Source organism: Mandrillus leucophaeus, unplaced genomic scaffold (assembly GCF_000951045.1).
Source record: "Mandrillus leucophaeus isolate KB7577 unplaced genomic scaffold, Mleu.le_1.0 Scaffold762, whole genome shotgun sequence".
Classification (NCBI taxonomy): domain Eukaryota; kingdom Metazoa; phylum Chordata; class Mammalia; order Primates; family Cercopithecidae; genus Mandrillus; species Mandrillus leucophaeus.
This window is the reverse complement of record NW_012108275.1, coordinates 1,126,754-1,147,923: the sequence shown is the minus strand read 5'-3', so window position 1 is coordinate 1,147,923 and position 21,170 is coordinate 1,126,754. Positions and strand designations below refer to the sequence as shown.

Here is a 21,170-nt window from a genome sequence, read left to right as displayed (position 1 = left end):
AAAAAAAAAAAAAAAAAAAAAAAAGGAAAACCTGCTTAGTGAAGCCACCTTCAATGATCTTAGCAAGATCTTCTGGATAACCCGCTGCAGCTTCTAACATCAGCATTTGCTGCTTTGTTACAATCAGCATTTGCTGTTTCCCTATAATCAGGATTTGCTGCTTTACCTTGCACTGTTATGTTATGGAGATGGCTTCTTTCCTTAAACCTCATTAACCAATCTCTGCTAGCTTCCAACTTTTCTCCTTTAGCTTCTTCACCTCTCTCAGCCTTCACAGAATCAAAGAGAGTTAGGGCCTTCCTTTGGATTAGGCTTTGGTTTAAGGGAATATTGTGGCTATTTTGTTCTTCTATCCAGTTCACTCAAACTTTCTCCATATCAGCAATAAGGCTGTTTTGCTTTGTTAGTCATGTGTTCACTGGAAGTAGCACTTTTAATTTCCTTCAAGAACTTTTCCTTTGCATTAATAACTAGGCTGTTTGGCACAAGAGACCTAGCTTTAAGCCTACCTTAGCTTTCAATATGCCTTCCTTACTAAGGTTCATTTCTAGTTTTTGATTTAAAGTGAGAGACATGTGGCTCTTCCTTTCACTTGAATACTCAAAAGCTATCGTATGGTTACTAATTGGCTTCATTTCAATACTGTTACGTATCAGGGAATAGGGAGGCCCAAGAAGAGAGACATGGGGAAATGGCCAGTGAAGCAGTCAGAACACACAATTATTAAATTTACTGACCCATAAGGGCGTGGTTCATTGCAAGCTAAAACAATTACAATAGTAACGCCAAAGATCACTGATCACCTATCACCATAACACATATAATAATAATGAAAAAGTTTGAGATGCTTCAAGAATTACCAAAATGTGACACAGAGACATGAAGTGAGCACATGCTTTCGGAAAAATGGAGCCAACAGACTTGTTCGCTATAGGGTGACCACAAGCTTTCAATTTGTAAAAATAAAAATGAGGTATGCTTTTATTTTATTTTAGTCTTGAATAAACCCCCTGATGCCAGGAACTACATTTTATATTCTTTATATAAAATGACAGCACCTAGGCCGGTGCCTTACATATAATAATCTCTTTTATAAATGTCCATGCAAATATATCTTTTTCAAGATAACTTTTACTTTTTTTTTTTTTTTTGAGATGGAGTCACCCAGGCTGGAGTGCAGTGACACAATCTCAGCTCACTGCAGCCTCAGCCTCCCAAGTAGCTGGAATTACAGGTGTCCATCACCACGCCCTGGCTAATTTTTGTATTTTTAATAGAGATGGGGTTTCACTATGTTGTTCAGCTGGTCTCAAACTCCCACCCTCAGGTGCTATGGCTGCCTCAGTCTCCCAAAGTGCTGGTATTACAGGAGTAAGCCACCATGCCTGGCCCAAGTACTAGAGAACTTTACATGGAGTGGAATTGAGGAGTCTTTAATAAGAGGAAGAGACTGGTGGAAAGGAAGTTCTAATCTTTTCATTTAGTCATTGCACAGACATTTAGTGGACACTTATGTGCCAGACACTGTACTAGGCCTTAAAACAAGGACTCAGAAAAATAATAATAATCCCTACACTTTGAGGTACAGTTACATGAAATATGATAATCACTGCTACAGGTGCTTCAAAAACACCTAAAAAGAGGGCTGAAGGAGTCAGTGAGGTTTCCAGGAGGAGGCAAAGGCTGACACTAAACCTGAAAGAAGGAATGTCAATGCCAGCTGAAAGGAGAGTGGGAGTGCAGGCTGGACAATAGAAGGGAGGCGAGAGAAAGACATACAGCATTTACAGGACTGTAATCAGCTGAGAGCTCTTAGAGCATGCAGCATGTATGTACAGGGTGAGAGGCAATCATGAATAAGTATACAAGAAAAGGTCTAATAAGGCTGCTCATGAATTTTGAGGGCATAATACATACAGTGGTTTGGGCCCTGCCTCCCAACTCCCAAGAGTAGAGGGCAGTATAACCCAGGAGCTAAGAGAGTAGGCTCTGGAATGAGAGGACCTGAGTTAAAATCTTGGTTCTGCCATTTTCTAGCCGGGTGACTGGACTAATTACCTAATCCCTCTGGGTCTCTGTTTTCCCATCTGTAAAATGGGAATGAGAGTCCTATCCCCTTAACATTATTGTCACAGCTAAATGACTGAAAACACTATGTGCATACAGAAAGAGCTCAATTTTTTAAAAATGTTATTATTACTACTCTAAAGTTCTAACATAAAAAGCAAAGACAGTAGGACAGTATTTCCTCAGCTCCATTTATATTGGAGAAAACATATGGGATCTAAGACTCAACAGCTTGCTTTGCATGAATTCTACAGCCATGTTACCTGGATTCAAAGTTTAGCAAGGTAATTTGGAACAACCTAAGGAGCCTCTCTGTGCCACAGTTTCCTCATCTGTAAAACAGGAATAGTAGTAGCGCTGGGTGCGGTGGCTCATGCCTGTAATCCCAGCACTTTGAGAGGCCGAGGTGGGTGGATCACCTGAGGTCAGGAGCTCAAGACCAGCCTGACCAACATGCAGAAACCCCGTTTCTACTAAAAAATACAAAAAAATAGCTGACTGTTTTGGCAGGTGCCTGTAATCCCACCTACTTGGGAGGCTGAAGCAGGAGAATCGCTTGAACCCAGGAGGCAGAGGTTGCACCGTTGCACTCCAGCCTGGGCGATAAGAGTAAGACTCTGTCTCGAAACACACACACACACATACACACGGAGTATGGGGTTGTTGTGAGGCTTAAATGACAAAACGCATGTAAAACACTCAGCACCACACCTCACATGTAGTTGAAAGAGTAAGGAGAGCAAATATATATATTGCATTTATTGTATGTGCCAGTCATTGTTTTAAATGTTTTTCACTCTTTAACTATAATTCTTCTTCTTCAAATGCATAATGGCACTAGCACCTGAAGGTAAGGGTTTCAACACTTTTTCTTCAATCTATGTAAAAAGATGATAATACTTTCTGCCTTTAGCTACTTACGTGAGAAGCAGGCTAATCAAAGTAAAAAACTTTGTATACCCTCGGGAAGAGAGGGGTCACAGAAGGCGATGGTGATCAGATTGCATCATCCCTGAAGTCCCCCTGGAAGCCTAGCCCATGTCCATCCTGCCTTGTGGGGAGGTCATTTACCTTCAGGGGCAGTGGTGTTTTCAGAATTTTCCCTGCCCTGGTCAGCGTGGTTGGCCACTGCACTCCCACTCTTTGTCCTTCGAAGAACACTCAAAGCTCGATTTATTTTTTTAAAAGATCTGCTTCTAATAGTGGATCTCTCAAAGGGCCGTGCTGAGGAAAAGCAACAAGAGGAACAGTAGTTATGATTTAATAGAAATCATCATTTATGTACATATCTGATAAAATATATATAATAAGACATTAACAGTGACTACCTCTAGGTGGTAGGATTGTAGAATTTGCTTACCTATATTTTCTAAGTTTTCTACAGTGAAATATGTATGATGTGCTCTGCTTTTCTTTTCTGTTTCTGGGCTGAACTGAATACAATAGCACTTTTCTTGAACAGTATGGCTGAAAAATTACTGACACTGCAGGAGTGATGAATCATTAGGTCTAGTTTCAGCCCCTTTCACCAAGTCAGATTACACACAGTTTAATGATCGGAGGTACTTGTGGTTTCATTTCACTTTGGAGAATTGGACATTGGGTTCCTGCCAAAACTGCCAGAATGATTTCCCCTTAAAAAACATTTCTAGAACTTTCCACAGTAAGTATTCCACAGAGAGCAATCCCAAGCCAAGGAACCCAATCCTGGACAACCACCCATTTGACTCACCCCTAGTTCGGTTGCTCCGTCCAGAGTCCACTGGGCTGACTGCTGGCTGCCCGTCCTCCGCCGAGGACACGTAGGCAGGGTTGTCTAGGCCAGGCTCGTCTGTCATTAAGGAGATGGTGGCAGCTGCAGAAACCTCTGGGGAGGGAGCCATGGCTGTGAGGCTTGCACAGCCATCTGGACAGCCATCTTGTGAGCGCCTCTTCCTGTCTTTGGTCAGGCCGTAGTGGGAGGCACCTTTACAGCTGTAACAGAACCAGTGGGGAGGTGAAGTGCTGCCATTCCTCAGTCAGACCTCTTCAAATACAGTTGAAGAATGTATAATAGGCTTGTTGAACTTGGAATTTGATTTGCCTTCCCCTATATTCTCTCTTCCCTTTTCACATGTTGGTACTCAATATACATTTGCCAACCAAGTGAATTAATAATTTGAGATGTTTTTAAAAGATGCCCACTGCATTCTCTTAAAGCAATCTCTACACTGGCTCCTGGAATGCAAATTTATTCAGGTTGCCATGGTGTCTACATGACCAGGCTTTGAGGCTGGCAATGTTCAACTGTTTGGTAATTCCTGCTTGCTGGTGTTTATTTTGACCATGAAAGCCCTTAGTCACACTCTCACTCATTTCTTTTGGATTTTGTTCCCACAGCACTGAACGTAAATATAAAGCTCCTCCCAGATTCCATATTTAACTGTCCATGGAAAGAGAATCACCCTCACCACAAAGCCACAGGAGTGAGCTCAGCATTGCTATCCTCTAGTGGCAGCTTGGTGGCTTCCATTCTCTTTCTCTGGGCTGGTCTGGGAGGGCCTCCCTGGTGCTGGGGGCTCCCATGATCTGAAAAGTGTCATTCATCGCCATGTTGTCTAGCATTAAGAGAGTAAAACAGCTTTTGTGGATTTTAGCAAAAACATATTTGTCTCTACCCATTCACTGTCCATGCTATAAAAAAAATCCAAAAAATTCCACAAAAACCAAACTTTGTGAGAAAGGCAAGTTATTGGTGCAATAGAGAGAAGTTGAAAAAGAACATTCTTGAGGCTCAGGAGACCAGGGTTTGAGCTGATCTAGGTCCATATTTTGCCATGAACATGAACACTGCCACTGGGCAAGTCATTGCAGCGCACAGGCTAGGTTTTGATCAGGAAATGGTGATTTAACTATCTCACTGCACTGTCGGGAGGGTAGCTACAGGTAGCCACTCCAGTTTCCATAGTTGTGAAGGCAGAAATCACATCATGAGCTCCTTTAAGAAGTGTCCATTTACATATAATGGATGTGTTAATTATAAATTATTATCAATTCATTACACAAAACCCTATATGACTGAACTATTTTAAATAGCCCTTTGAGATCCTACTTTAGGGATGCTTCATGTTTTTGAAAGTAGATGAAATCAAAGGTCAGTCTACAGTGATATGCACACATGATTTGTACTGCCCATAGAGTCACAGAAATGGCAGGATGGAAGGTCCTATTGTCTAGATTCAAATCTTTGCTCTGAAATTTACTTAGCTGGGTGATCTGGGGAAATTTTATTTAGCTGGCTAAACTTCCCAATTTGCATATACTTTCTGGATTGCTGTGAGGTTTGATTGACATTAAGTCTTACTAGGGATTTAGTGCTTTTTGCCAAAAGTACTAGAATGTGAATTCATTAAAGTCGTCATGGTATCCACATGACTACAATCAGTTCTTGTGAGACTGCAGCTATTTTCATATTTGATCCATCCTAAGATGCTCTTTTCATGCTTTAACATGTCTAAAATCAGGATGCATGTGTGATTGATGGGGTTGTGAAGTTTCTATTGCCAGGTGGCACTCATGATGCAGATGCCACCATCCCAGCATGGCAAACCTAGTCACATGGGTACCCCTTATCACTTCCATTGAGTTGCCTACACGCTTGGTATTACACCATTGAGTGTAATTGCCATTTGAATGTAATGATTCAGTACTAAAAAGAAAAGTTATAGAAAACCTCAAAAACTGAACAATTGGATATTGATTAAGTACATATTCATTGTTAGAAGCAGAATCATAATTCCATGTTTTCTTGCAAAGGGATAAACAAAAGTTGTATATGCTTAGAAAGAAAGATGCACCCAAGGGAATTAAAAGCGGTGTTACATTTTGTTATTGAGAACATTCAAAAAGGATTGCCTGTTTCGTGCCAAGCAACACAACCAAGGGCAGGAGAAGCTGCCAAATTCATCTGAATGGATTTCAAAGCCACAAGAGTCTAGTGTCACCAATCTATACATCATGGGGATATATTTGGTGTTTGGGGATTATTTAACTAATGGCACATTTTAAAATGTCATCTTCTTTGCTATTATATGAACATGATATCTCTTATAGTCAGTGGCATCTTAGATTAGATGAAATGTGGTTTTAATATTAGTAGAAAAGGAGTTTGGTTATACGACCGTATGTCCTCATCTTCCAGATGAGAAAACAGGCCTCCAACTTACACTGCTAGTGCTTGTCCTCAGCTGGAAGAGTTCAATCTCTTGGCTTGAATTCGTGAGGTTTTACTGTACTGATTAGCTGCATTGGCTTGAAATAGTTCTGCTTAAAAATAGTGAAGAGGTTGATCTGGGAAACTAAAAAATTGGTGAAATACTGTGTGATGGAAAAAATAAAAGCCAACTTGCATTTGAGCAGCTCCAGAGTAACAAATACTTGAATGAAACACTTCCAGGCAGGCTGGCAGTATTTGATTAGCAGTGCATGGAAAGGAAGTTCCGAGCTGGTCTGGAAACGGTCTTTTCTGAGGAGGCAGCAATGCTCTTGACCATGTGCCCTGCCAGAGTAGTAATGTTATTTTCCAGTTGGACAAATGGCTGGCAAAGGCACAAGCCATGGCTTTGTTGGGAGGACACAGTATGTCCTAGTAAAAGAAAGTGGCACCTTTCTCTGCTGCCCCATCAATGGAGGGTTAAGGTATTTTAAAAATATCTGAATCCTAAGATTATGCCATTAAGAAACCATTGCACTTTCAAATTCTTGGGGTTCTAAAGATAAGTTTTTGAGTCAAGGAAAGGAAAACCTCATAAAGTAGGTAAGTAGCCTTTCCTTTGGTCTCATATCACAGCTGTTCTTACAACAGCTGGGGAGGGTACAGTCTTGATTTAGGTATTCGGACTCATATGTTTTGAGTAATAAAGGTTCTACTAATGCAACTCATACTGTGTAATGTTAGCTTTCTCCAGTCTCTTGGCTTAGCTTGAACCAGAGACAGAGTGATCTATGAAGGTAGCAGCGTGTACTTACTAATTATCTCCTTTGTGGTGACTAATACTGGGGCAGCTTGATTTACAAGCATGAAAGAGGGAAGAAGCGGGGAAAAGCTGATTAGCATTGGCTAGGACAAGAATATACGGTGAACCCTGGGTTGTGTTCAAAGCAAGCAGGATTTATGCTTCCTTTCAGTTGCTCTGAGCACTAAGTACTCTCAGGTGGTGATGGGCGATGGCCATGAACTTGAAGGATGAATACAAGGAACACAGAAAACCCCTTTTCAACCAAACCACAAGCTTTGGATGTGCTGTCCATTCAAATGAGCAACTCTGAAAAATCAGTTTTCTTGGGAGATCCTGAGCTCTTTTGTCAAAGTGAGTAGAGGTAAATCTGTCTTAATATAAGAATGCTAATACTCAATGCCAGAAATTTTGTCTCTTTTGAGGTTGGAGGGGGTATAAGAAAAGAAAATGAATCTCCTTCCTGCAAAACTTCTAAGTCTGAGTTCACTGCTAATGAGAGTTGGAGACGAGACACAGGAGGGACCTCAGACATGATTCACAGAGGTTCTGATAGGTTATCCCCTGCAAAGGTCACCCAACAGGGCAGCATGATCTGGGTTCCCGTGAAGAGCTCCTTTCTGATGCCGAACTTACCCACTTATAATAGAATAAGAGTTGTTCACAAAGCGAGCCTTGATACTCATCATCATCATCCAGCCATACAACCTCCCTTTGATCTCTCCAACTTTCTGTAAATTCTTTCTCTCGGTTCACTGTTGCATTAGCAAACATTGAGTCAACTCTCACTTTGGGTTCATTAATTGCCCAGTCTGATCTGACTTCAAACAAGAGCTTGCAAATTCACATGCTCGTCAGGTGAGACAACGAGGGAAGGAAGGCCATTGGGGACCATGGTGAGCAGTGCTGCTTGACTAAAGGACACAGTGGCTGCTCCACCCTTCTCTGTTAAAAAGGCTAGCCCAGTGGCCCCCGAAAAATATGGAAGCAGAAATCTAGTTTTCAATGTAAAATCTCTTGATTTTTTAAATGGTAGCAACACATTCGAAAATCTTAAAAACACTGTGTGGTCCAAACAAAACACATCTGCAAGCCAGCTCTAGCTCCAGAGATGGCACATTCTAATCTCGGGTAATAAAAAAAACTGCCAACATGAGTAGATGGGAACCATTTTTCTTTTCTTAGTCCCCCAGAAAGCAACACTACCCTCTCCTCTTTCTCCAGTCTTCCTCCCTACCCACTATTTGTGTGTGTGTGTGTGTGTGTGTGTGTGTGCATGCAGAGGGGAGATGACCCCTAAAGGGGGCTTTCCTATAATTATGTGCCCTGGCCCCATTTCTGATCCAAGTCCAAAAATGAGACTAATTTTTCAACTGTATTTCTTTCACTCATGAGAGTACTAATGGCTGGCCCATAGATATTATTTAATAAGAAAGGGAGACACTCAGTCCTAATGTATGTATTCTTTCTTTCAGGCAGAGAGAATCAAGATTAGGGGACTCTGTAGGGAAGTGAGTCTCCTTGCCAACAGCTGGGTTTTAGGAATTAGCTGCTCCAATGAATGGGATGAGTGATTCTGAAACTTTGCTCATCAAGGTGGGGTTGCTGGAGCCAGGCGGGGAGACTGTGCTGCCAGAAAGGAGATGGTCACTGGGAGACAGAAATGGGCTCTCCCTGAGCAATCAGGTGAGTATGGGCCTCAGTAATGTGTGCTCAGCCCCTAACTCCATCTCCATGGCCAAACCCTGGCGCTGGTCCTCCTGACACCCCATCTCCATGGCTTTGCAACCAACCCCGGCCTATCCCTCTGCCCCTGACCTAGCCCTCCAGCCTCTACCCCACTGCATCTTAACCATAGCAACAATTTTTTTTAACTCAAAAACTGCCCAGGGAAATGTTCCCATAGCTTCAGGATCGAGTCCCAACTCTGTATGCTGACATTCCGGGCCTTCCCTGATCCATATTATCGATCATGGTCTCTTGCCTACAAATCTATGGCAGCCCAGAAGGCAGTCTGGCAGAAGACAGCTTATATCTATTGATCTTTTTAAATGTATTATGCTTCAAGGATGTGGTCTCATTTAAGCCTCCCACTTGTCATATTAGTTATACCACCTAACTTCACAGATGAATATATGGACACTAGAAGGGAGAAATGCCTTGTCCAAGTTCAGAGTGGAGCTAGACTCTGAAGCCAGGCTGTGGATTCCATGCTTTCTCACCTTACATGGCTTCCTTGGTCCCTAGACTCATATCAAACTGCCCATTCCATGTCATTACTTAGATGTCTAATGGGCAGCTCAAACTTAACAGTTTCATCCTCCCTGCCAAACCAGCTCTTCCCACGTGTTCCCATGTTATTAAATAGCTCCTTATCTGTCATTCAGACCAAAAATCTCAGACTCATCCTTGATTTCTTTCTTTCTCTAGATACCTGAAATACAATCCAGCATGAAATATTCAGAATCCAACTACTTTTCATCATGGCCACTGCCACCATACTGGTCCAAGCCACCATCATCAGTGCCTGGATTATCCCAACAGTCTCCCAAGAGGGGTCTTGCTTCCACACTTGTGTTGCCTGCCCATCTATTCTCAACAGAGCAGCCATGGTGATCTTTTCATAATGGCTCTCCACTTTACTAAAGCATAAGGTCCTTACAACGGTCTATAGGGCCCTATATTTTCTGTCTGTTGTGACTTCTGACTTCCTCTCCATCCCTTGCTCATACAGCCCTCCTGCTAGTTCTTAAACTTGCCCACCATGTTCCTACTTCTTCAGGGTCTCTGCACTTTGCTGCTGCCCCTGCTGCCTCAGATATGCCTTCCCCAGATTCCCATCCAGTTTGTTCGTGCATCTCCTTCAGGCCTCTGATTAAAATCCCTCTTCTCTGACCACCTGATTTAAACAGCGGCTTCTTTTCTGATACATCCTACACCTGCTTATATTCTCTCTATGGAATGCAAGCTCCAAAGGGCAGAGATTTAGGTTCTGCTTTGTTAATTGTTTCATCTCCAGTGCCAAAGACAATGACTGGCATATAGAAGGTGCTCAGTATATTACTTTTAAATGAAAAAATGACTTTTGCTAATGAAAGAGCATGTTCCTAAACCATGGGGTTGTATTAGTCCATTTTTACGCCAATAAAGACATACCCAAGACTGGGTAATTTATAAAGAAAAAGAAGTTTAATGGACTCACAGTCCCACCTGGCTGGGGAGGCCTCACAATCATGATGGAAGGCAAGGAGGAGACAGTGACATCTCACATGGCAGCAGGCAAGAGGGATTGTGTGCGGGAACTCGCCTTTATAAAACCATCAGATCTTGTGAGACTTATTCACTACCATGATTCAGTGATCTCCACCTGGGTTCCTCCCATAACATGTGAGAATCAGGGGAGCTACAATTCAACACGAGATGTGGGTGAGGACACAGTCAAATCATATCAGGGTGAATTATCTAAACTGGCTATCTACACTAATCAGATGACTCAGTCAGGTCATCTGTGTTTCTGCCCAGGGAAAGTACCCCCCTTGGACTATAGGGTCTCAGTGTAAAGATCACACCATCTCAGTACTCAGGCTTTTCAAGCTAAGGGCCCTGAACCATGAACAAGGCATAGAACGATATGTTTAATGAGTTTTGGGATATTGACCTCAAGAGAACATTTAACTGACCAATTAGGCTAAATATTTTAATTTTAAAAATTATTTAACTGAGGGACAATATTTTAAAACCTAAATACCCCATCCAAACAACATATTTAATGAATCTAAATCCAAATGCAGCAATATTTCCTATACCAGAAAACTATGATTCAAGGATATTTCACAGAGATGGAAATTAACTGCTTGGGGGAAAAAAAAAAAGTCTAGTTCCACAATTACAGCAATAGAACCAAACTTTGAAAATGTAGGAACTCTCTCTCCAGGACTGAGATGGCTTCCTCATATTAGTGCCTGAGAAGTGTTGGCTCATGGAGTCCCACATCATTTATGGCAGCCAGTCAAGACACACCAGCTCTGCCTTGGCTAACTGGTTAGCTGCGGGCAAGTTGTGGCCACAGAGCTATATAGTAAACATTTTTTAATTGATCTGAGCAACCATCACCCTTTTGGTGTTCTGTTGATTGAAATTACTGCATTGGGAATTGTGGGATTCACTCACACCGCCCTGATAATGCATAATTACTTGTGGTCGATTGTGATACTAATACTAGTGTCTCTTTTCTCCTAGCAAGCTCATGATTTCCCTTTCCATTTCCTTGCACTTCAATTTAAGCCCAACGAAAAAAAAAATGACAAGAAGGAAAGAACAACTTAAGAAATTGATCTTTTTTTCGTGTATTTCCCTGGTAATTTTGATATGATTTTATTTGCTTTGAGTTTAAGAAGCATTATGCATGTAATACAACTGAAGGGTAATGACCATAACCTTCATATGATGGTTTATGCTGTTACAGTGGGTTTTTAATCATAATGTTGAAATACATTTTTCAATAAACACTCATGGGAGGGTCTTCTAAGAAAGATGGCACAGTACGGAGGAAAAAACACATGCTTTCACTTTTTAAGCATCTGGATGTGAATCCTAATCCATGTGCCTTATGGAAGGGCCTCCTAAGAAGGCAACTCTACTGGCTCTGCAACTCTGGACAAGTTCCTTAATTCCTCTGAGCCTTGTTTCTCATACATAAAATGGGCACAATGTTTATTTACCATGAGGTTTAAAGGTTCACACAAAAGGCTGAGTGTGGTGGCTCACACTTATAATCCCAGAGCTTTGATAGGCTGGGATGGAAAGATCACTTGAAGCCAGGACTTAGAGACCCATAGCAGGACCCATATTCTACAAAACAATTTAAAAAATTAGCTGGGCATGGTGGTACATGCATGTAGTGTCAGCTACTCAGGAGGCAGAGGCAGGAGTACTGCTTGAGCCCAGAAGTTCAAGCCTGCAGTAGGCCATGATTGGGCCACTGCACTCCAGCCTGGACAATAGAGCAACGCCCTATCTATCTCTCTTAAAAAAAGAATCATGCAAAATGCTGAACAGTACCTGGAATATATAGTAACTCAGTAACCAGTAACTAGCATAATTATTGTGTAACATCAAGGCATAATGTTAGACACTGTGGATGCAAAGAAAATGACAGTGTATGCACTTGGTTTATGAAAACAGAAAAACATGCCACATTATCAGAGAGAGAGAGAGGGAGGTAAGAGCCAAGTGTCAGGAAAGCTCAGAGGAAGGGGCCTGGGGTAATTGGAGAAGGCTTCTTAGAAGAGATGAAATCTGAGCTGAGTCTAGAAAAATGAGTGACATTGGTCTAGCAGACTAGGTATGAATGGTATATTCAAAAGCTCCAAGGATGCAGGTGCATGGCAGGTGCCAGGAATGGTAGATTCAGGGCAGGCTTTGTCCTATGTGACACAAATTGGGAAAGAACAGACCTGAAGTGAGATCCAAGAGGAGCAGCATGTTGGTGGCGGTGCTGGGGATAAAACCCAGGACACCTGACGGCCAGTCCATCTACCTACTTCTGGGGTTCAGTAAGCCTAAACCATGCCCGTGGGGGTAAGAGACAGGTGGGTGTTTCTAAGTCTGATGCCAAGACAGGAGAGGGGAGGAGGTTTCAGGAGGAACAAAGTTGACAACAGAGGGCTCGAAGTCAGCTCATTGCAGAGACTCCCTGACCATTGATCCAAAGTGAACTGCTGCCCCTGCCTGCCAGTCACCCTCTTTGGAAATTATATTGTTGGTTTGTTTTCTCCCAACAGAATATAGAGAGCTTCCATAGGAGTAAACATCCTGCTTTTCTTGCTCACCACTAAAGCATCAGCATTATGCAAAGAGCACTGGTGGACAGGGTCTGGCGGGGTGGGGGTGGTGGGGTGTGCTAAAGGAGCCTGAGAGATTCTAAAAGCAGCGAATTGTTTTCTTGCTCCTTTTATTAGAGTCTGTTTATGCTTCCGATTGTGTTAGCCTAGATATGTTTTAATAGTTATGTGCCACCTTGATCCTTTTTTTTGAAAGAAAGCAGATATATAGTTTAAATATATAACTAATTATTTCATGACTCCTTTAATGAAAAGCACTATAAATCTTTACTGTGTGAGACAAAAATAAATGCATCAGTCAATGCCTTCCAAAACAGTTCCACTTGCGCTCCCTGAGCCCACCCTCGAATAGGTCCTATCCCTGCTAATTGAGTCCTGATCACGCTACTTGGAGGATACTCAACTAACAATAATACAACTTCTATTCATAGGATTCCTCTAGTCCTCAGGCATCCTGGTCTTCAGCACAGACCTCCTGTAAGGAACTCTCTGAGTTCAGTTTGGGTAATTATGTTCTACATGTCACCTCAACTCACCGTACCTGCATCTTTTTAAATAATAGCTCTTTGGCCTAAAGACATTAGGTAAAGTCATTCTTCCTTGTTTGGATTACTTTTTCTCCCCCTCTAAGTTAAAACCCATGTTGCCTGGCACTGAATTATATGGCCGCTCACATAGCTACCAGAAACTGTACATGGAAAAAAGTCACGAGCATTTTTGTGTAGTCAGAAGTGAAGTGAATGTCAGTTGAGAAGTAAAAGAGGTCATCAGCTGGGCACGTCCACCGTCCGGTAGTCAGTGTAGATCTGAGTATGAACTTGAGGCTGAATGGCCCTCGCCCCAGAGGACGGATGAATTTCTGACATCACTTACCACCAACCACACACGGCCTCCCCTCATTAGCCCGTTTCTTCTGCCTCCAAACTGCTGGGAAAATGTCCCTAGTACTTCCAACCACCCCGATTTCACTTGCTAATGAACACCAGACAGGAAAAATTCAAAACAAGCTGGAAATCGATGTGAAATGCAGGCCACCATCATGGGCACCTGGAATCCGTCTTGGCTTGTCAGGGTGGGGCCAGGAGAGGCGTGGTGTGCCCTCAAGGTAGCGTCTGCTCAGGCGACAGTGGTCCAATCCCAACCTAAGCAAGCACACTGACTTGGTTTACCAAAGATGCTGACATGTTCCTATAGCATGGATCGCCTGGTGCTGAACAGGCGTGAGACACACTGGCCAGTCTGCACAGTTGCAATTTCAGGGTGGGAGGGAGGCAGGGAAGAAGTAGACATTCTTCCATTTAATGACTTTCCTTTAATGCCGATGTTTTTCCTATTGGTTTACAGAGTTAGTGTCTGTAAGAATCTGTGGCTGCATCTTTTTATCCTTCAAATCTCACTCACAAATTAATAGTAACATAATTACAACCAACACTTATAGTGCCCTCACTAGAGACCACATACTGTTTTATATGCTTCCTATTAACCCATTCAATCCTCACATCAACCCTATGAAGAGGGTCGTATGATACCCCCACTTTACTGATTAGAAATTAAGGCACAGAAAGATTAAATTTCCAAAAGTCACACAGCTGGTAAGTGGAAGGGCTAGGATTTAAACTGAAGGCAGAGAGAACTTTAATTGAAGTGTGCACCTTAGGACTGTAATATGCCACACGCCCTGGTGGCTGATTATTTGGGGGGTGACTGCAATATGGGACGTAGGGAAAAGCATGGAAAATTAGAAGCAGGTTTTTCATAACCTTATATTCTTTATAGATGTATAAATGCCAGCTACTGAGTAACTGCTATGAGGAATATGAATGGCACCGGCTGGCAAACGAGTCTGTCGTAATGGGGTTGGCATCTTCAGCCTGCAGTTGACAGGCAGAAGCGGTGAGCGTCACACTGCTGGGTCTCTGTCCTGCCTTGTCATCAGGGCCACTTGTCAGTGCCGCATGCCTCATAGGTCAGTGTATGAGGGATGTGGTTGCAGTGGTCCCCACATGCCCTCAGGCTGGCTGTCTCACTGCCCCTCTTCCTCTCCAAAAACAATTAGCTTCGAGCACAGGCAGCAAGCATCGTAGAAAAAGAGGCCTAAAAGGATCTTGTCTGGGTGTGCGGGCGCCTCCAGGTGATTTATTTCATCCTTTTCTACAGAAAGCACCTTAGTCCAGGCACTCATATATATTCATATTCATGATCTGACACACATAGCATTTGAGGTGGGAAACAGGAGGCCGACTTACCCATCCCCCACTGGGTGGGGAGGTACCCTTTCTCTCCTGTTAATAACAGCAGTCATAACAGTAACCACCTGAGCTATCATCTGTTTAGTTTTGTTCAGTTTTTGTTTGTTTTTTTTTTTAATCACAAGGCATGGTACCAGGACTTATTTTATTAAAACATCCCCCCACTGGTTGTATTAGGCCCATCATATAGATGGGGAAAATGAAGCTCAAAGAGGTTAAGTAATTTATGCAAGCTGACAAAACATTAAAGCAAAAGAGCTGAAAGAGTAGCTTTGTGTGGGATCTTGTTGTTGATTTAAGCCCTGTGTCTGTCAAGATATCTGACACACTTTGACACACACACACACTTGCACATGCATACAGACACTTACACACTCCTTAACAGGTGTCAGGCTGTTCTGAGCACTCTACCCTTTACTCATTTAATCCTCACAACAACCTCATGAGATGGGCAGGATTATTATCCCCAGTTTGCAAACACGGGAACTTAATACAAAGATTCACTTGCCCAGGTTTGCACAGTTTGCATCCAGGGTGACCAACAATGTCACTTTGCCCAGGGCTGAGGGGTTCTTGAGACGTGGGATTTTCAGCTTTAAAATTGGTCAGCCTAAGGCAAACCAGATGTGCTGGTAGTCACCCTATAAGTGACAAAGACAGAATTTAAAGTCAATAGCTGTGAATGCTCATAACCATGACACATACTGCATCTTTTTCCTTTGCGTATATTTTGTCTCCACATTTAGTAGAAACAGAAGCTAGTTTTGAGGGGCTTTGTGGTTTCAGGTACCTCCCAGTGTGTGATCATCTGATGCTAAGATGAGGGTCCAGAATGTCACCCCCAAACTGCTGCTGAAGCACAGTCTCTCACAGCAACCCCTGCGGGTCCAAACCTTATGCAATTGCAGGGCTTCCCAGGGACTGAAAGAACTGATTCCATTGTTTAGTTTAGGAAGAGCTGAGCTGATAGCCTGGAGTGCCTGATGAATACCAGTGCTGTTCCCTGGGGTGACACCTCAGAATTCCAAAGCCACTACCAGATGTGGAGTTGACAGTAGTTAATGAGGGATGGTCGAGGGCTTGGGCACAGTCTACATGCCAGGTCAATTCTTCAGAGACGCCAGAATCGTTTATTCATTCTGTGAGTCTCTGGCATCTTTGGGGTCACTGAGTTCTTTTCCTCCATACTTTGGGGAGGGGGAGCAGGCAATTCCCATGTGACTGATGATTTGAGTTTTCTGTTATCTGTCCATGGATTCGAGCGTGTATGTGATGGGGTGGAGGTCAGGTTCTTTTTAGTTAACTTTTGTCCCTGCAATTCTTGGTTCAAAATTATCCTATTTACTTTTGGCTGGGCACGGAGGCTAATGCCTGTAATCCCAACACTTTGGGAGGCTAAGGTGGGCAGTCACCTGAAGTCAGTCACCTGAAGTCAGCCTGGCCAAGATGGTGAAACCCTGTCTCTACTAAAAATACAAAAATTAGTCGGGCGCGGTGGTGAGTACCTGTAATCCCAGCTACTTGGGAGGCTGAGGCAGGAGAATCACTTGAACCTGGGAAACGGAGGCTGCAGTGAACCAAGATTGTGCCACTGCACTCCAGCCTGGGCAATGGTTCGCGACTCCGTCTCAAAAACAAAATTAAAAAAACCCAAATTATTCTATTTACTTTTAAAACACTTGGAGACAACCAAAGTCTATCTTTTCGTTTTCGGGAAACGGGCTATGGATCAATGGTGCTTTCTATTTCAGGACTGACTAGGAAGTGTTTTTAGAATAACTGGAAAGGGTGGGTTTTGTGGTGGTGAGGGTTTCTAGAAGTCAGAACTGACTGCCCAGTGAAGTTTTATGATCAGTTTTGAAAGCAGCCTAGGTTTTCAGCTGCCTGTGATGAGCTCTTTTTGAGTCCTCGACTTTTTGTGAAGTCTTTGCAACCCCAAGGGCTGTGTAGAGGTTTTCAGAGCTTGATACGGAGATGGAGGAGTGGGGGAAGGTGAAAATCATTCCCAGACATTTAAAAACATTTCCTCCATTCCTCAAAGTGCATTCCATCGCATTCTCAGGATAACCACGATATGTCCAAATTTGTCCAAGCCCCTTCTGGGCTGGTTGTCACAGGCCCTCCTGGATGTGCTGTATGACACTCAGTGGAAAATTGTGTTCTTCCTTGCTCTGTGTTTGGAAATGTGTCATGCAAAGACAGCTGGTTCCTCATACCAAATATTTTTACATGAAACAAAAATCCTATTTTTCCAGCCATTTTCTGTATTTGCTAAATGAGCTTCCCCCTTCCCTCCCAATATATTTAAAAGAAACAACCTTACTCCTTCTATAAAACATATTTCCCCAAAATTGTGTTATGCAAACGAAGGGGGAACAGAGTGGATGCTTTCCTGTTTGCAGGAAATGCTATTGTATTAAAATACTTATTGGATAACTGAAAGCTCTTCTTCTATCACTCTTGGGCCAGGCGTACTCTTTGGTTACTGCTCTGCTGGATTCCTCTGTCCCCCAGGCTGGAGTGCAGTGGCACCATCATAGCTTACCACAGCCTCAACCTCCTGGGCTCAAGGGATCCTCCCTCCTCAGTCTCCTGAGTATCTAGGACTACAGGTGTATACCATCACAACTGGCTAACTTTTTCATTAGTTTTTTTGTAGAGACTATGTTGCCCAGGCTGGTCTTGAATTTCTAGGTACAAGAAATCTTTCCATCTCAATCTCCTAACTAGCTGGACTGCCAGCGAGACCCACCACACCCAACTCTACTCAGTTCTTTTTGTTTGGTAGACAAGGCTTCTTGGGCTAGACAAGGCTTTCTGCAGTCAGACACATTGACAAACTGTCCCTCTTCACATCAAACCCATTTCTACCACAGGTCTTTGTCCAATCTGTCTTCTCTCCTGGAGTGGCCACCACTCAAACAAATCCTATCATTTTTCCTAAGGCTTGCCTCTCATCTCACTTTCTCCACTGATGCTTCATAGTGCTCTCTCCCCTCTCAATGCATTCATTTATTCCACAAATATTGAAGTGATTACCAAAGTCTACTAAATGTAAGGCACCAGGCTTGGTGCTCCTATGACTCTATGCCAGTTAGCAATCCAACACAGAAATAAAGCAGACAGGCAAACAAGTCCAATATGTCTATACTTGCTTAGTGCTGGGACCTTAGGATTTTATTACATATTGACACAGAGAGTTGCATGGATGTTGGTCGGGCCAGTTTGACTAGACTACAAACTCCCTGAGGCCATGTCTCGTGTCTTTTGTACCCTCCATTGTTCATACAGGGTTGATGACACAATAGACATTCATGAAATACTTGTTTTTTCTTTTTTTTTTTGGAAGGAGTCTCGCTCTGTTCCCAGGCTGGAGTGCAGTGGCCGGATCTCAGCTCACTGCAAGCTCCGCCTCCCGGGTTCACACCATTCTCCTGCCTCAGCCTCCCGAGTAGCTGGGACTACAGGCGCCCGCCACCTCGCCCGGCTAGTTTTTTGTATTTTTTAGTAGAGACGGGGTTTCACCGTGTTAGCCAGGATGGTCTCGATCTCCTGACCTCGTGATCCACCCGTCTTGGCCTCCCAAAGTGCTGGCATTACAGGCTTGAGCCACCGCGCCCAGCCAGACATTCCTGAAATACTTCTTTACTTGTATTAGGATCAAATAGGAATTGTTCTTTTTCTGATTTCAAAAGTAATTGAGGTTCAGAGAAGAAACTGTTTAGAATATGGAAAATAAAGAAAATATTATCCAGCCTGGGCAACAGAGCAGGGCCCTGTCTCAAAAACACAAAATCAAAACCAAAACCAAAACCAAAACCAAACCAAACCAAACCCAACCAAACCAAAACGCTGTAATTACACCCCCAGAGAAAACTGCTGCTAAGGTGTTTTATTTATTCTTTCAATCAGTTTTCTATGCATAGACATATATACTTCTGTATGTTTATGTTTTTGTGTTGCTTGTGCTATCAATCTTTTAACATGCTTGTTCTCCTATCCAGTGGTTCTTAACCTTGGCTGAGCAATAGACTCATTTGGGAAGATTTAAAAAAATCTAGTTTACGAGGTACCTCAGATCAATCAATCTCTGGCAGTGGGTCTGCTAAACGTCAGAAACAGACAAACGACTGCACAGATCTCCAACTAGACTGAAGAACAGGACCCTCGAGAGAGCTTCCAAGAAGACACCAACCTAGGCATGGGTTTATGTTCCTGACAAAGAATAAGGATTGTTATAAAGTATGTTCTATTTTGAACTGTGAAAATAATTATCTAAAGCTGTATGATTTTTTTTTTGCTTTTTTTTGGGGGGGGACAAGGTCTCATTCTGAAGACAAGGTCACCCAGGCTGAAGTAATGTGGTGTGGTCTCAGCTCACTGCAACCTCTGCCTCCTGAGTTCAGGTAATTCTCCTGCCTCAGCCTCCTGAGTAGCTGGGACTACAGGCATGGACCACCATGCCTAGCTAATTTTCGTATTTTTAGTAGAGATGAGGTTTTGCCATGTTGGCCAGGTAAGTCTCGAACTCCTGACCTCAAGTGATCCCCCTGCCTTGGCCTCCCAAAGTAATAGGATTATATGCATGAGTCACTGCACCCGGCCTCAAGCTGTATGATTTTATATGATATGCACATCTCATGTGAAATCAGATAGTGGCCTATTAGTAGGAGACTAGGGATTTTTCTGCTTCTTAGGTAAATCTGGAAATACAGTTTTTGCATCTCCAGATGAAGACCGACCCAGATGCATTGTAGAAATCACTCTGCATTTAGGTAGTTTTAGACACTTGAAACACTTAGTGGCCCTCTTTACTTTGCTATTTATTCTAAATACTCAATGAAGGCTCCGTTCACACTGCCCCACTATCTTCCTGCTTCCCCTGGCAGTGATAGAGGATTTGGTTATTTATAGTAATGGAATAAGTTGATTAGGATGCTGAGAACTTACATTCAGAAGACATCTTTCTTTTCTATTCACTTAATTATAGTCTGGCTGGTCAGCCTAGTCTTAAATTGATCATCAATTGGATGACATAAAACTTACATTTTAGGTAAGGGTCTTTGTTCTTCTGGAAAACCAGAAGATTTGGTTCACTGCTGTCTTACTGTTAATAGTATTAATATGTTTTGAGGAGATACAGTTTGATAATAAATAGTCCTATGGTTTAAATTATATATATTTTTCTCTTCTAAAATGAGTGAAAGCTTTCACAAGACCTTGATGGCACTATGGACATTATCTTGTCAAAACTGTGGTTGATTTGAAGGGCTAGTGATGAAGAATGGAGGTTTCCTGTCCTAGAAATAACCAAAGGCCCAGGTGTGGAGGTGGCAGAAAAAGTGTCACTTAAGGTAACAGATGTTTGTTGAGACCTGTACTACCATTTCACACATAGCATCTATCACATTTAATACTCACCTCCAAATCTGAGGACCAAGGTGGTACTTTCTCCATTTTACAGATAAGAAATAGATTCAGAGAAATAAGTCACACACCCAAGTTCACACAGCAAGAAGGCCTAGATGATTTTTCTTAAAGTTCATTCAATTCTAACACAACCAGTAAAATGACAGATCAAGAAATGAAAAACAGGTCTGTAATGCTTTAAGCCTATACTCTTTCTAGTACCAGTCAATATTACCTACAGGGCAGACTCAATTTCTAGAAAGTGAATTGGGTTTCTGAAGAGACTACAAGGTTTAGGGTAAATAAACATCTGGGTCCTGCACAAAGATGCCCAGCTGAGGAATTGAAGGAATTGAGGAACTGAACATCCAGCTGCTGCTCTGCTTTCCAAGAGGCATGCTAGCAGGAGATGCATCTGTCAAGAGGAAGGAACCCTTTCTTTGCAAAAAAAAAAAAGCTCTGTCTGCTTGCCCAAGGGGGTGTTTTCCTCTGATTTTCACATGATCTGGGGGTGCTTTCTTGTAGTTTACACATGATCTAAGACTTACCCTTGTGGAGGGAGTCTTAGAGTCTTAGATGGGAATTTGTGCTAGATTTGGAAGCTTTCA

General features: G+C 42.7%; 1 protein-coding gene and 1 long non-coding RNA gene across 4 annotated transcripts in view; one reads left to right on the top strand and one right to left on the bottom strand.

Annotated features, from left to right (window-relative positions):
* LOC105529389 overlaps positions 1-19,439 on the top strand; it is a 24,273-nt gene extending 4,834 nt beyond the window's left edge. Inside the window, exon 4 of the long non-coding RNA XR_001004504.1 lies at positions 19,158-19,439. This is a non-coding gene — a long non-coding RNA (uncharacterized LOC105529389). The remainder of the gene's footprint in view (positions 1-19,157) is intronic.
* Positions 1-21,170, bottom strand: part of LNX1 (ligand of numb-protein X 1, E3 ubiquitin protein ligase) — a 198,739-nt gene that overhangs the window by 53,959 nt on the left and 123,610 nt on the right. For all 3 annotated transcript variants that reach the window (XM_011966515.1, XM_011966514.1, XM_011966516.1), the window contains 2 exons: positions 3,800-4,041; positions 3,139-3,291 (listed from right to left, as the gene is read on the bottom strand). In XM_011966515.1, coding sequence (XP_011821905.1) covers positions 3,139-3,291; positions 3,800-4,041 — 395 coding nt within the window. The remainder of the gene's footprint in view (positions 1-3,138; positions 3,292-3,799; positions 4,042-21,170) is intronic.